At 34.2% G+C, this 15317-nt stretch overlaps 3 protein-coding genes across 3 annotated transcripts; 1 reads left to right on the plus strand and 2 right to left on the minus strand.

Annotated features, from left to right (window-relative positions):
• Positions 1 to 39: 39 nt before the first annotated feature.
• On the minus strand, positions 40 to 1807 carry LOC123890812 (soyasapogenol B glucuronide galactosyltransferase-like). Its single transcript, XM_045940513.1, has one exon. It carries the CDS (start codon positions 1775 to 1777, stop codon positions 323 to 325), a length of 1455 nt encoding a protein of 484 aa, XP_045796469.1. The 5' UTR covers positions 1778 to 1807; the 3' UTR covers positions 40 to 322.
• Positions 1808 to 2971: 1164 nt separating this feature from the next.
• On the plus strand, positions 2972 to 4995 carry LOC123890225 (soyasapogenol B glucuronide galactosyltransferase-like). The gene has a single exon (XM_045939787.1). It carries the CDS (start codon positions 3239 to 3241, stop codon positions 4703 to 4705), a length of 1467 nt encoding a protein of 488 aa, XP_045795743.1. The 5' UTR covers positions 2972 to 3238; the 3' UTR covers positions 4706 to 4995.
• Positions 4996 to 9477: 4482 nt separating this feature from the next.
• LOC123890475 (soyasapogenol B glucuronide galactosyltransferase-like) lies at positions 9478 to 14123 on the minus strand. Its single transcript, XM_045940081.1, has 3 exons — positions 13958 to 14123; positions 13642 to 13860; positions 9478 to 11252 (listed from the first exon to the last, which is right to left on the minus strand). The coding sequence occupies exon 3, from the start codon at positions 11202 to 11204 to the stop codon at positions 9684 to 9686; it is 1521 nt and encodes a 506-aa protein (XP_045796037.1). The 5' UTR covers positions 11205 to 11252; positions 13642 to 13860; positions 13958 to 14123; the 3' UTR covers positions 9478 to 9683.
• Between the last annotated feature and the right edge of the window lie 1194 nt (positions 14124 to 15317).

A 15317-nucleotide genomic window follows, 5' to 3' on the forward strand; every position in this document is an offset into this window, starting at 1 on the left:
CCAACTAACTTTATAACTACTTTTGTATTTCGGTAGTATATAAGCTGATGCATCTTTGTGAAAGTACATAACAGTGACATTACACAGAATCATTGTTCAAGAGAGAAATAAAGTGTTGAAGTGAGGAGATTGTGATTTTCTTTCCCAGACCTTCTTGCAAGTTGCAACATTCTTGCTATGTATTCAACTTGATCATAGTGATGGGGTAGACCTCAGTGAGGATGTAGGATGCAAATTGCTCAGAACCTCGATAAATCTTGCGTGTTTATTGTTTACATTCAAAAATAAAGAAAATTCAGCTCCACATCGTGAAACACCGTCACTATTCCTCGTGCCCTTTTGATATCTTCAATGATTTTAGCTCATCTATGAATTGCATCAAGTTTTTGTAAGAGGATCCACCCTCCTCTATAGTCTTCTTTGCAGCATCACCAAGTTTTTGCGCCTTCCTCCTCATTTCAATGCTCTCCTCTTCTCTTCCCATCAACAATGTCACAACCTTTGCAATCTCTTCCCTTGTTACCACAGCATCCTCGCCTTTACTAGACCAAAACTTGTTCACTTTTGATCCAACTGGGGCTCCAATTTTAAGGACATCAACTAGCAACTTCTCGTTGTAAAATTGCTCAGAAAACATTGGCCATGTCACCATTGGCAAACCAACACTTAGGCTTTCAAGAATTGAGTTCCAACCACAATGAGTCACTATCCCTCCTGTTGCAGGGTGGCCTAATATCAGAAGCTGTGGTGCCCAATTCCATATGATGTAGCCCTTTTTGTTCTCTTTCATCCTTTGCTCAAACTCTTTAAGAAAACCGTCTTCGTCTCCTTCTCCATCTTTTTTTCTAACGACCCAAATGAAATTATGACCTGAATTTTCAAGTCCATGAGCTATTTCAACAATCTGAGCATGAGGGAGTCTTGTCAAGCTTCCGAAACTTACATACAACACAGAATCATTTTGCTTTGAATCAAGCCAATTAAGCAATTCATAATCTATTGCAAGATCATCTTTGTGTCCCGTATTAACACTTGCTGAAACTGGTCCTACACTCCATGCTTTGATCCCCTTCGTGCTCCTGTAAAGTTGCTCATAATCACCTTCAAGTTCGTGAAAGCTGTTGTAAAGTGTTCCGTAGCTTCTTCCCTCTGATTCATATATTGCATCAAAATAATCTGAGAGTTCATTCCTTGTCCTCACCCATTCTTGTAGTTGTAGAGAAGTAATCTCGATGTTATGTGGAAGACCAGGAATTGAAAAACTATCGGTATCAGAAACTAAATTCTCATGAGGCTTGTGCTTCTTGATAAAATGAGCTGCACAACTTGCGAAGTAGCTTGAGGTGTAGTAGTAAATCCTTGGAATACCGAGTTTCTTAGCAGATTCTACTGTCCAAGGATATAACATATCCGAGACTATACAATCTGGTTGCAGATCCTGGAACAGAAGCTCAATTTGATCTTGGAGGATTGCAATTCCATGAATGATTTTAACAAGCATTTCCTGGGAAGTCGCATCTTTGATGTTTTCAACTCCGTCTGGAAGACCAACTTCAGCTGAAGGGAATTGAATCAAACAAGTTCTGATAGAATATCCAGAAGACAAATCACTGTCAATGGCTTTCTTGAATAACAAGGCATTTGCTTGTGTAGTGATAATGGTAACATTAACACCATGCTTAGCAAATAGTCTTGCTGTGTCAACCACAGGGTTCATATGACCAGGAGTAAAATGCGGTAGAAAAATAACATTGAGTTGTTGCGAATGAGTTTCCATTTTTATGACAATTTTAGTGTCTACCTTACTTTTAATCTTTCTCACTCAAGTTTTAAGTGGTAAGTGATATTTCTTTTCATATGATGAATATGTTGAGTTAAAGAAGTATATATAATTTTATTTGTCAATTTAAAAAGAATAATTTGTTTAGTCTTGTTTATTCACTAAGTTGGTTTTTGTTCTTTCTTGAGTCTTGACATAGTTAGATACGTATCTTTTATTTGCATTATACGGCATTGGAATTAGTTTATAGGTAATTTGTCTCCTCTTCTTGTTCTTTCCTTTTGTATTTCTTGGTATAAGAATAATTAGATTAGCAAAATTTAGAAGTATGTTTATGACTGTTTGTTTCTGTTTCGACAGCATCAAATTGACTAAATTTATAATCAAACTGCATAATCACTTTAAGTTTTATAAGGACTAAAATATAGTTGTATAAGGACTTATACTAATCATTCACAGTTCTTGACGAATCTTGTATTTATAATTTTTTACAGTGTATTTGAGGAGTAATTTGTTAGGACTCAAGCTTTAGTTTAATGTTTTTAAGTAGATTTTTGCAGAATTTAATTCTTAGATTACAATTAGAAGTTTTAACTGTTTTATTTGCTAATTATCTTTAAATAATGAATCAGAATTTAAGTAGATTTTTGCAGAATTTAATTCTTAGATTACAATTAGTTCTTTTTGTGGTTCTAGCTGTTAAAATGTAAATTTAATATACAAATCCAAATTTGCTGACATCAACAACAAGCTCTACCTACCATTAATCATTCCACCTTTTTTAATGTGATTATGCAATTTGATGTTTTCAAAACAGAAACGGACATAGGCATAAGTTTTAGTTTAACTATTTAAACATAAAATATGCTACTCAAACCTTGATAAACTAATCTAATTGTTCTTATATACCAGCATTTACAACAGATGGAGACAATTCCAAGGACGGCTAGAAGATAAATTACCTATAAATTAATTGCATTGACCTTATGAAGCAAATAAAAGAAACATATCCAATTACTATCATATATAAATTAATACTCCATCTGTTACAAAATATAAGAAAAAGTCGGGTCAACAAAAATTGATGTATCTTGTCCAAATTTTGAACTAGATACATCAACTTGTGTTCACCCAACTTTCAGAATATTTAGGACCTTAAAGAGTATCACTTAACTTCCAGGGGTTAATCTAGTGAGGCATGACAAGATTTGTATCTATATGTAGCGGATTGAAGGTTTCTACTGGTGTTGTATTTTTATTCGCAAGTGTTAACTGAGCCCTCGAGCCTTTTCATGCCCTAAACAAAGTGTCATTTATCCCTTCACCCAAAATTTTAGTTTTATATATCTCATTACAACTTGAAACTTGTATGAGAAACACTTAAGTAAAGGTAGATGCACTATTTGTATTTGGAAAGAAAAAGTGTGAGTAGTGTTTCTCATCTCATCTTACATAAAAATGGAATCACAATCCGAACAACTCGATGTTATTTTTCTACCACATCTAACTCCTGGCCATATGAATCCCATAGTTGACACAGCAAGGCTATTTGCAAAGCATGGTGTTAATGTCACCATTATCACTACACAAGCAAATGCCTTGACATTCAAGAAAGCCGTAGATAGTGACTTGTTGTCTGGATATTCCATCCGATTTTGTGTGATTCAATTCCCTTCAGCTCAAGTTGGTCTCCCTGATGGAGTTGAAAATTTCAAAGATGGCACTTCCCCAGAAATGATGGGAAAAATCAGTATTGGAATTTCAATGCTCCGAGAAAAAATTGAGCTTCTGTTCCTTGATCTGCAACCAGATTGTATAGTCTCAGATATTTATTATCATTGGACAGTTGAAACAGCTGCAAAACTCGGTGTTCCAATACTTTACTATTACAGCTCAAGCTACTTCTCAAGATGTTGCTATCATTTTATCAGGAAGCATAAACCTCACGAGAATTTAGTATCTGATAGCGAGGTTTTTTCAATTCCTGGTATTCCAGATAACATTGAGATTACTGCTTTGCAGCTGGACGAATGGATGCGGAGTAGGAATAAATTCTCAGATTATATGGATGCAATATTTGAATCTGAGAAAAAAAGCTACGGAACACTGTATAATAGCTTTCATGAGCTTGAAAGTGATTATGAGCAACTTTACAAGAGCACAATGGGGATCAAAGCATGGAGTGTAGGACCAGTTTCAGCATGTGTTAACAAGGGACATAACGAAGACCTTGTGGTAGACTCAGAAAGTCTTAATTGGCTTAATTCAAAGCCAAATGATTCTGTTTTGTTTGTAAGTTTTGGAAGCCTGACTAGGCTTTCTCATGCTCAGATTGTAGAAATAATTCATGGACTTGAAAATTCAGGTCATAATTTCATTTGGGTTGTTAGGAAAAAAGACGGAGATGGAGATGAAGACGAAGATGGTTTTTTTCAAAATTTTGAGGAAAGGATGAAAGAAAGCCAAAAGGGGTACATCATATGGAATTGGGCACCACAACTTCTGATATTGGATCATCCTGCAACTGGAGGGATTTTGACTCACTGTGGTTGGAACTCGATTCTTGAAAGCCTTAATGCCGGTTTGCCAATGATCACATGGCCGATGTTTGCTGAGCAATTTTACAATGAGAAGTTGCTTGTTGATGTTCTAAAAATTGGAGTTCCAGTTGGATCGAAAGTGAACAAATTTTGGTGGAGTTTGGGGGAGGATGGTTTGGTGAGAAGAGAAGAGATTGCAAAGGCTGTGGTATTGTTGATGGGAAGTGAAGAAGAGAGCATAGAAATTAGGAGTAGAGCAAAAAAACTTGGTGATGTTGCAAACAAGAGTATAGAGGAAGGTGGATCCTCTCGCAACAACTTAATGCAACTAATAGATGAGCTAAAATCATACAAGATATCAAGTGGGCTTGAGAACACAAACTAAATAAATGAAGGATGAATAATTATGGTGTTTCAGGATGTGTAGCAGATACAGTTTCAAATAAGATCGTGGAGCAATGTTAAAGTAATTTCTGTTTTTAGGCATATGGAATCTGGTTGGGTTAGTGTGGAACGTGTTGTTAATATTGTTATTTTTCTTTCATGTAGAAATTTAAATTTAGTATTTGAGTAACAAACAATTTTAATAACTTTTTATTGTATTTCAAGCATATTCTGTAAAGAGCAATATTTCATTTATCTTCTTATCTTAAAATAAATAACACAAGAATAAAGGCAATGTTACTACCATAGAACAAATGTTGTGTTAGTGGAGGGAATTGAACCTAAAAGCTCCGTAGAGCACTTCAACCTTTGAGCTTTTGAGTGTTTGCAGGTCTCAATCCACGATGCACCACCACGAGCAATCCCCTCTGGAGACTCTCACTATTTCATCTAATCAATCTAGCGGGTTCATATATGAATATCTACATATTTCACATTTCATGGACTTCAAACATTATAAATTCTAGCACTGTTTCTTTCTTCTTACTGGAAAAGGAATGTTTTGATCTAAAAAGACATTAGTGTATATAAGGGTGGGAGTGTGATGGAACCGTCATTTTGAACCGTAATTTTAGGCCAATCCCTACTTCTAATTGTGTTCATAACTGCAATGCTATTGCCAAAATGAAAGAATACAAAGATAGTGATCAAGTGATTCGTTTTCTTAAAGGGTTAAATGAACAATATTCTGCAGTAAGATCTCAAATTATGCTTATGGACTGTGATTTCCTTAGCAAGGTTTACTCATTGCTTGTCCAACAAGAAAGGCAGACTGTGATTCCCTTTGATGAATCCAAGATCTTATCTGTTTCTGGTAATAGAGATTATGCAGGAAGGGGTCAATCTAGCAGAGGAAGAGGCACTAAAGGTGGAAGATCCAATTCTGGTCGTGGTAAAGGCACAAAGCTATGCACTCGTTGTGGCCAAACAAACCATATTATTGATAATTGCTGGAAGAAGTATGGATATCCACCTCATTTGCAACATTTACAAATTAATGGCACTGTGAATAATGTTGCTACTTGCTAATACTAATGGTGATGATGATGATGATGATGATGATGATGATGATGATGATGATGATGATGATGATGATGATGATGATGATGATGATGATGATGATGATGATGATGATGATGAGACTCAATCAGTGACTTATGATGAAGATAACAATAACTCAGAAGCTGGAAAATTGCTCTTTACACCAGCACAGCATAAGGCATTGTTAGCACTCCTTCAAGGCTCTCAATCATTGCCCTCTCATAGCATAAATCATGTGACCACACATTCAGGTGTTCTGTGTACCATTCCTCTTTCTAGTAACTCCAATGAATTCATTTTGGATACAGGAGCTACTGATCATATTTGTTTTTCACTTGAATTTTTTCAATGCATCAGAAAAATATCTCCCATTAACCTCAAATAACCAAATGGTTCCATTGGCACCACTTGAGGAAGTTTATATGCAACCACACTTAAGCTTGAACAACCTGACTTGGTGTGCAAGCTCAAAGATCCTTGTACGGATTGAAACAAGCAAGCAGACAATGGAATGCAAAGCTTACTGAAACACTTATTGCATCAGGTTATCAACAATCCAAAGTTGATTATTCCTTATTCTAGTCTATGTTGATGATTTGGTTTTAGGAGGAACTGACATAAATGAGATAAATCAACTCAAAATCCTTCTTGACAAGAAATTTAGCATCAAAGATTTAGGTGTTCTAAAATATTTCTTGGGATTTGAAGTTGATAGAACTGATAAGTGCATTTCTCTATGTCAAAGAAAGTATACTTTGGATTTATTACAAGATACATGCCTCCTTGCAGCAAAGAGTAGGTATAGTGAGTTAAGTATGCCATGAAAAGAGATCTTGCAAGGTACAAGATGAAGGAGTTGCAGAGTAAGCGCGTATTGAGAGAAAGAATGAAAAAATTATTATGCAACTTGATCATTACAATCTCAGTGTTCTACCTTATATACAAGTTAAGGGATCATAACCAACTAGTAGAAGTAGTTGTAACTAACTAAAACTGTTTCTTACAAGTAAAACTAACTAACTAACTTGGTAACTTGTATTACAAGCAACAATGAATCTATCTCAATTCACTTATCATCAACACATACCTTGTTAAAGAGACTCCAAACAAACTATATATAATTATTTTTCTTTACTTATTATAGATGTTGTGTTTGTGTTTAACGTACAGGGTGATGATAATGTTGCTTGTGCTAGTAACTGATGTAAGAGGGAGAGTTCTGGAAAATCGGTTATTATTCCAATTGTTATATATTGTAAAGCCTAGTAACTGATGCACAAACAAGGCCTATATATTATAATATTGTAAAGCCTAAGCATCATTATAATTTAATTTACCGCAAAACAAACAAGGCCTGCACACATTTAAATACTGAATCATATTGGCCTTTGGACTTAAACTAACATTTTGTGTTTGTATTCTCAGTTTTTTGCTTATTTGTTTGATTATTCATCACGTCCTTGCTTTCTCCGATTTTAAATATAAGTAAAAAGTATAAGTAAAGAAAATATAAGTAAAAAGTCATATTTAGTCTACTTTCTATCATATATTGTGAGGCCCGTTGTTTTGGTGAAAACACATATGAAGATCATTTTGAATGTCGTAAGCCGAATTGGAGTAAACTGCTGATGATTGAATTTTGTTAGAGACAGAATTTAGGATCCAAGATGTGACGGTGCTATCATTTTTTCGCCATGCCAGATATTGAGGTCACCTTCTAGTGGTTCAACGATTGATCCATCGGCAAATCCAAACTTATTTTGTCCGGTAATGGAGGATGTCCGTGTTTCTAAAGCTTTATTTTGATTTCATTCTTAAATTGTGTTTGAGGAGTTAAAAATGTCTCACGAACAACGATAAACAAAGTTAATGTTGTTTTTGTTTAACGTGAATTTGTTTATTGTTATTGGTATATATTCATTTTACATCTTAAGATTTTTATTTTCTCTACAAGTTATTCTATATTTTCTTGTTTATTGGTGTTTTAGATCTTGTTTTTCTAGATCTATGCTTGTTTCCCTTTATTTATTTAGTGTTGATGCATACATTTGAAAGTGCAATAATTTCACTTTGTTTGAAACAGGGTACTAATGTGGCACCCGGCTGAAGCTTTGGCTGCTAGACTAGGTGTCAGCTGGGTGGTCCCTGAAATTGAGTGCCCTGCTCTTATTATGAATTTGATGTCCTTTTTTTAATTATCATATGTTACTGAGTAATTATATATTTTTTTAATTTTTTTTCTAATAGTGGTAAAATTGGAAGAAAAAATGATAAGCTATAAACTCATCTCATAAGCTACTTGAAAAGAAAACCCCTAAATTCCAACCCTAACAAAATATATCTCTCACGAGTTTTTCTTCAAATAAACTTCATTGCCCATATCACTCCTTAGGGGCTTAAGGCACAATTGACTATTGACTGCAGTCTGGCAAGTGGACCAGTCTGTCGTCGAGTAATAATTCACACTCTAGTGTTTAGAATGAGTTCGTTTCCACAGGGATCGTGCCAAGGTGACTAGTTTCGTTTAGGAATTAAGATAGTTTTGCTTTCGCTTTGTTTGTTTGAAAAAGGCTTTGAGACAGAAGTTAGATAATATAAGACTAAAGATAAAAGAAAGAGTTCAAGATGATAAAAGTAGGTTAAGTGTTTTCGAATCCCTCCCTTATTCCTGCTCGGTAACTAACGCTATATCTGATTACTTTATTATCTGGTAGATTAATTTCTATTAAGATAAGTTCAGTGTTACCATTCCTTACCTCTATTGCGATTGACTAAGTAAAATTAACTGTTGGTAGGTTTCCCCCTTGTTTTTATAGTATCTCTACCCTTAAGTTCAACGTTTAACAAATTGTGTTTTTATAGTATCTTTACCCTCGAGTTCAACGTTTAACAAGTTGTCACGTGTTCTCCTACCATGTTTGATTAACTTAAATCATGCAGAATTTAATTATGTGCTAATCTTAATCACAAACATAACCTAAGATGCTGGATTTCATGATCTCATGTTGGTTGGTTATATTATCTCTTTAGTTCGGAATGTGTCATGGGATCCACTTCGACTCTAGTTACTAACAAAATATGTGGTCATTCATATATGAAAGTGTATAAATAAGCAGAGACAATAACAGATAATAACTAAATAGTAATTGTATATAGTCTTGTTCGAACCAAATTACATGTCTGAGCGTTCATACGGGAGTTCATCTACTCGACCTAACCTAAAGGGACTTAGCTACTATTAAGCATACTGAACATGCATAAAAATAACCTCGATTCCTTGCGGAGGAAGTTTCTTCTCCCGATGGTGGGGGAGAGTCTCCTTCCCTTGAGAGCTCCTTAGCCCTCCTTGCTCCTCCTCCTTTGCTCCTTAGAGAGCATATAGTTCTCTGAACTTCTGAATGAATAATTTTGAAGGAGGAGGAGAACTCTATTTATAGTTTTTTGGCGTTTTTGGGCTTTTTATTGTTTTATTTTCACTTTGATTGTATTTCAAGCATATTTTGTAAAGAGCAAAATTTCATTTATCTTCTTATCTTAAAATAAACAACACAAGAAGAAAGTATAATGTTACTAGCTTAGAACAAATATTAGTAGTTTATGTATTGTGTTAGTGGAGGGAATTAAACCTAAAAGCTCCTAATCAATTCAACCCTTGAGCTAATAGTAAATCTGAAATCTTAGATCAATACCACATCACAGAAGTAAAAATAAAATCATCATGTTTCAAAAGTACTAGAGAATTATTAGCTTCATTGCTTCAAAAGTACTTGGATGTAAATTCATTATGTTACAAAATAAAAAACCTTAATAAAATCACACACCAGCTGCAACGCCAAGAACAAGAACATTAAATTAATTTCATTGATTAATGCTCGAATTCAATTATCTAATCTGGTTTTTTCAAGTCCTCTAGCAATCTTTAATGATTTCAGCTCATCAATCAACTGAATCAAGTTGTTGTAAGAATGTCCACCTTCCTCTACAGTGCTCTTGGCAGCATCAGAAAGCTTTTTAGCTCTCGTCCTCATTGTTTCTCCTTCTTCGCGACTTCCCATCAAAATTTCAACAGCCTTCATTATCTCTTCCCTTTTCACCACTACCTCTTCAACAATGTTAAGCCTCGCCGCTTTCTCTTCACCGATGTTTAAAAAAAACTTGTTCACTTTTGATCCAACTGAAACTCCAATCTTCAAAACATCAACAAGCAACTTCTCATTGTAAAATTGCTCAGCAAACATTGGCCATGTGATCATCGGCAAACCAGCATTCAAGCTTTCAAGAATCGAGTTCCAACCACAGTGAGTCACAATTCCACCTGTTGCAGGGTGATCCAATATCAGAAGCTGTGGTGCCCAGTTCCATATGACATAGCCCTTATTGCTTTCTTTCACCCTTTTCTCAAAATCATGCAAAAAATCTTCTCCACCCTCATCTTTATCCTTTTCCCTAACAACCAAAATAAAATTTGAACCTGAATTTTCAAGTCCATAGGCTAGTTCAACAATCTGTGCATGAGAAAGCCTGGTAAGGCTTCCAAAACATACATAGATCACAGAATCATTTGCCTTTGAATTAAGCCAATTTAACAATTCTGAGTCTTTTCCGATGTTCTTCTCCACGTTTCCCCTATTGGCCTTTCTTTCATCATCATTGTTAATCCATGCCGAAACTGGTCCTACACTCCAAGATTTGATTCCCATTGTAGTTTTACTAAGTGTCTCATAATCACTTTCTAGTTCATGAAAACTATTGTATAGTGTTCCATAGCTTCTTTTCTCTGAATCAAACATGGCAGCAAATGCACCCGTGGCTGAAGTTTTAACCCTAATCCAATCAGCTAGCTCCAATTGTGTCATCTCAATGGTATGAGGCAAACAAGGAATTGTAAACTTCTGTGTGTCGGAAACTAGATCATCATGAGGTCTATGCTTTCTGACAAAATAGCTAGCACAATTGGAGAAGTAGCTTGAACTGTAAAAATAAATCCTTGGAATGTTAAGTTTTGCGGCTGATTCAATGGTCCAAGGATAAGTCATATCTGAGACTATACAATCTGGTTCAAGGTCGTGAAGCATAATCTCAATTTGATGTTGTAGCATCATTATTCCTCGAGAGATTTTACCAAGAATTTCTGAGGAAGTTGCATCTTTGACATTTTCAACTCCATCAGGGAGACCAACTTGAGCTGAAGGGAACTGAATAAGTTGAGTTTTGATGGAGTATCCTGAATTGAAGTCAGTGTCTATGGATTTTTGGAATGTTGAAGCATTGGCATGAGTAGCAATGATGGTAACATTAACACCTTGTTTGGCAAATAGCCTTGCTGTGTCTATCATGGGAAGCATATGGCCAGGAGTTGGAAATGGAACAAAAAGTATATGAAGTTTTTGAGATTCCATTGCTTTTGAAGTGTGTTCTGTAATTTTAATGAGTTATAATTTTTGTTCCTGAAATACACATATAAAGAGAATAATTTTCAAATACATATCAGAGAATTTATATAGTGCAATCATGGAATGCATAAAAATATTTCTATGTTCTGAATTGGTGATCTGCAACCATAATTGCGACCATTATTGAGTTTAGAAGTCTTTGTAACGACATCTTAATTGCAATTACAGTTGCAGTTATCCATATCATTAGGCGGAAATATCAAGATTCGCAACATAATCATAATTACAATATAGACCATGTGCCTAAAACATCAGCAGAAATTCATAAGGAGGAAAAGAATATATATTATAGGCAAAATTACACTTTTAGTCCTTTAACTTAATTTCAGGTAACAATTTGATCTTTTATATATGTTTCTCGTCGTTTTAGTCCTTTTTCAATGTTTGAATATGTATTTCAAGCTTCAAATATATGATTTTCTTTCTATGTATGTTCTCAATCATAAATATATGTTATGTCCTAAAATAAAACTATAGATTTGAAGCTTAAAAAAAACCAATTTTAAACATAGATGAAGGACCAAAAAGGACTAAAACGACGAGAAAAAGAAAGATAAAGGACCAAATCGTTGCTTGAAATTAAGTTAAAGGAATAAAAGTGTAATTTTGCCTATAATATATTATGATAGAAAGTAGAAACATACCTTGTTAAAGAGAATTTCTGATAAATTATAAGTATTTTTCTTTACTCATTATAGATGATATGTGTTTGTGTGTTTTACAGGGTGATGATAATGTGTCAAGAAGAGTTCCTCGTCAAAATGTTGCTTGTGCTGCTAATAACTGATGTAAGAGGTAGAGTTATTATTCCAATTGTTAACTACGTGTTGTTGGTCTATATTATAATATTGTAAAGCCTTAGCATCATTATAATTTAATTGACCACAAATACATACAAGGCCTGCATACATTTAAATACTGAATCATATATGCCTACTGAATAGTTAAATACTGAATAATATTGTTCATTGAACTAAGAGTAATATTTTGTGTTTGTATTCTTAGTTTATTTGTTTGATTATTCAATGTGTTCTTGCTTTCTCCACCCATCTTTGACATGTAACAATTTGATATTTCCTCCGATTTTTATAAACAAAAAGTCGTATTTAGTCTACTTTCTATCATATATGCGAGGCCCGTTGTTTTGATGAAAACGCATATGAAGGTCATCTCAAATGTCGAAAGCCGAACTGGACTAAACTGCTGATGCTTCAATTTCGTTCGAGACAGAATCCAAGATGCGTGGATGCTATCATTTCATCACCATGCAAGATGTCGAGGGTCACCTTCTGGTGATTCAGCGATTGATCCATCGGCAAATCCAAGCTTATTTTGTCCAGTAAGAGCAAGAATCATGGCACGATGCCAAGAACCGTAATTCTCACCAACGAAAGGGTGAGTAACAAGAACTGATCCGCGATTATCAGAATTAGCAATGAATAGGGGGTTGACATCGTTGTACATATCCATGTTTTAAGCCATAGCTAATGAAATAAGGAGTGGAAAAAACGAAGGAAATGCAGCAGAAATGCAGCAGAAAGAAGAATTAATCTTCTGATACCATATTGACTTGGAGTTAGATGAATGAAAAGGAATGGAAAACAGAAAGAGAAACTCAAATTTACTGAATAATACTCATTCTATTAATTGTGTTTATTGAATTACAACTCCAACATTAATGATGGGATATGAGGAAAACCAATCTTAATATGTAGAGAAAAAAAAAACTCCAACATTAATGAGAACTTATAAGAGGAAGGCCTTATATAGAAGCACTATCCTCGAGCAGACAAAAACAGAAAAATAAGCTAAAATAATTAAGTCTATGATCAGTTACATCAAACTATTAAAACCACAACAATGCCATAAGAAGAAGAGAAAACAGTATATGAAGTAAATCTTCAATTCTTCATTCAAAACTTAAGCTTAATTAAACCAGAGCAATGCCAACCAAAAAGAATAGTTAACAACCATGTTTGTATGTGTAATACTAACTGAGAACTTATTTAATATGTATATGTTTACGTTTAAAATAACATGTATGTATATTAAGAACATTTTTAAATGCAGAATATTCATGCATCAGAATTCATATACCAGTCCTAATATTCAAGATGAATATTCGTTTGTACTACAGTACTACTCATACTGCTTATGGTTCTACTACTCATACAAAGGAGATTTACTACAAAGAAGTGCAAGGTACACAATGCATGAGCTTATGGTTCTACTACTCATACAGCTGATGAAGATAGGGAATCACACTTTTCTCTCTGTAAAACAGAGATGAATCTATCATCTTCTTCCTCGTTCTAATATAGTATCAGATCATTCTAATTTGATTAACCACAACAATAAATCGATCAAAGCAATCAAGTTTTACCTGTGTTTCTGGGTTAAGACGATAGTTAACAAACTGAGCCCATTGAATTGGGTCTACACCATCAGGAACGTTACTTAAGATTTCATCTCGGGTTTTTGATGGATCATAGAAGGTACCCCACAAATTTTGTTTATGTGCAGCCCACTTCTTTGAAATGCTAAGTTTGCAATATCTCTTTGCAAGGGCTTCAGTAGTCATAGTCATAAATTTAAATCGAGGCTTCAAAATAAATAAAACAAACTCAGAATCTAGCCATTTAAATAATTATTTTAACTGCTAATGTAAATGAAAAGCTATAAAAGTATAATATTAATACCTTTAAGAATGTCTCAAAGCAATCATCAAAGTAACTTTTTGGCATGCCTTGTGGTGGAACTTGATGTAAAGAATTGGTTGAAGTTGAACCTTGAAGTGTTGATCTTAATGGATTTGGGAAACACTTTCTCTTTGCCATTACTGCATATTCATAAAAATGAGAAAACATATGAGGTAACTAGATAAACAACTTTAAAACAAAAGGTGTATTATGTAGCTGGAAATGGAATACATCTCCCTTAAAACAGTTGTACTTACTCACATCACATGGCTGCCTAATTAATGAAATTTAGCTTTCTCTTAAAAGATTACCAAACAGAGTTTCCAAATCTACCAAACAGCTTATAAGTTATACTAACTAACAAACCACGTCCAGTTTTAGGAGTTAGGACTATTCAAACTCACTGTGAATTCAAACATAAATGTGGTTAATGCAACCTCCTGTGAACACTGCACAGTTGCAGAGATCTAAAAATCAGATATTATAAAATCCTATACATTGTGGCTACAACTGCAGTTGCTTGACCACAATGTAAAACCATACCTTAAATGAATCCTCCTGTGAACACTGCACAGTTGCAGAGATCTAAAAATGCAGATATTATAAAATCCTATACATTGAGAACACTGCAGTTGCAGAGATCTAATTCACTGTCAGAAATATTTTGGTTCAATCCTCTTGGTCTCAGAAACATATAACAGCCATAGCCCATAGCTAATGAATCTATAGTTACATCTAGTATCTATTCTACACAAATAAAAGAAGAAATATGTACAAATACATTGATTTCTTTTAACCACTCATGCTCAAAACCAAGAACCTAAATATTCATGATACCTAAATAAGTTTGCAAGAAAGAAGAGTTAATTATTTCTTTTAACCACTCATGCTCAAAACCATAAACCTAAAACATAAATCAGTATCCTACATTGATTTCCTTCACCGTACAGCATACACAATATCATTTCACCTCATATAGTAAATCTTTATATCACAAATAATGACAAAATTAACCATGTAATGAAAAATATTTGTGACAGAGGAGGATACAGAGGGCCACTTGCAATAGAACACAAATTGGAAAACTAAGTAAACTTAAAATCTTTCACAAGTTTAGGCCTGCTCTTACATATTTTGCAGTGAGGATTTCAGGACCAGCATAGATTTCCTTCAAATTTTATGGTAGCAAAACATACATCAGTATAATGATAAGAACACTAGCTAGAGTAACTAGTTGGAACTCAAAGTCTCTTATACAATCAAATCATTTCATAATAGTTGGTAATTTTATGGTAAACAAACCACTCATGCTCAAAACCAAAATCCTAAAACATAAATCAGTATCCTACATAGCGTCAAA

This window comes from Trifolium pratense, linkage group LG6 (genome assembly GCF_020283565.1).
Source record: "Trifolium pratense cultivar HEN17-A07 linkage group LG6, ARS_RC_1.1, whole genome shotgun sequence".
NCBI classification, from domain to species: domain Eukaryota; kingdom Viridiplantae; phylum Streptophyta; class Magnoliopsida; order Fabales; family Fabaceae; genus Trifolium; species Trifolium pratense.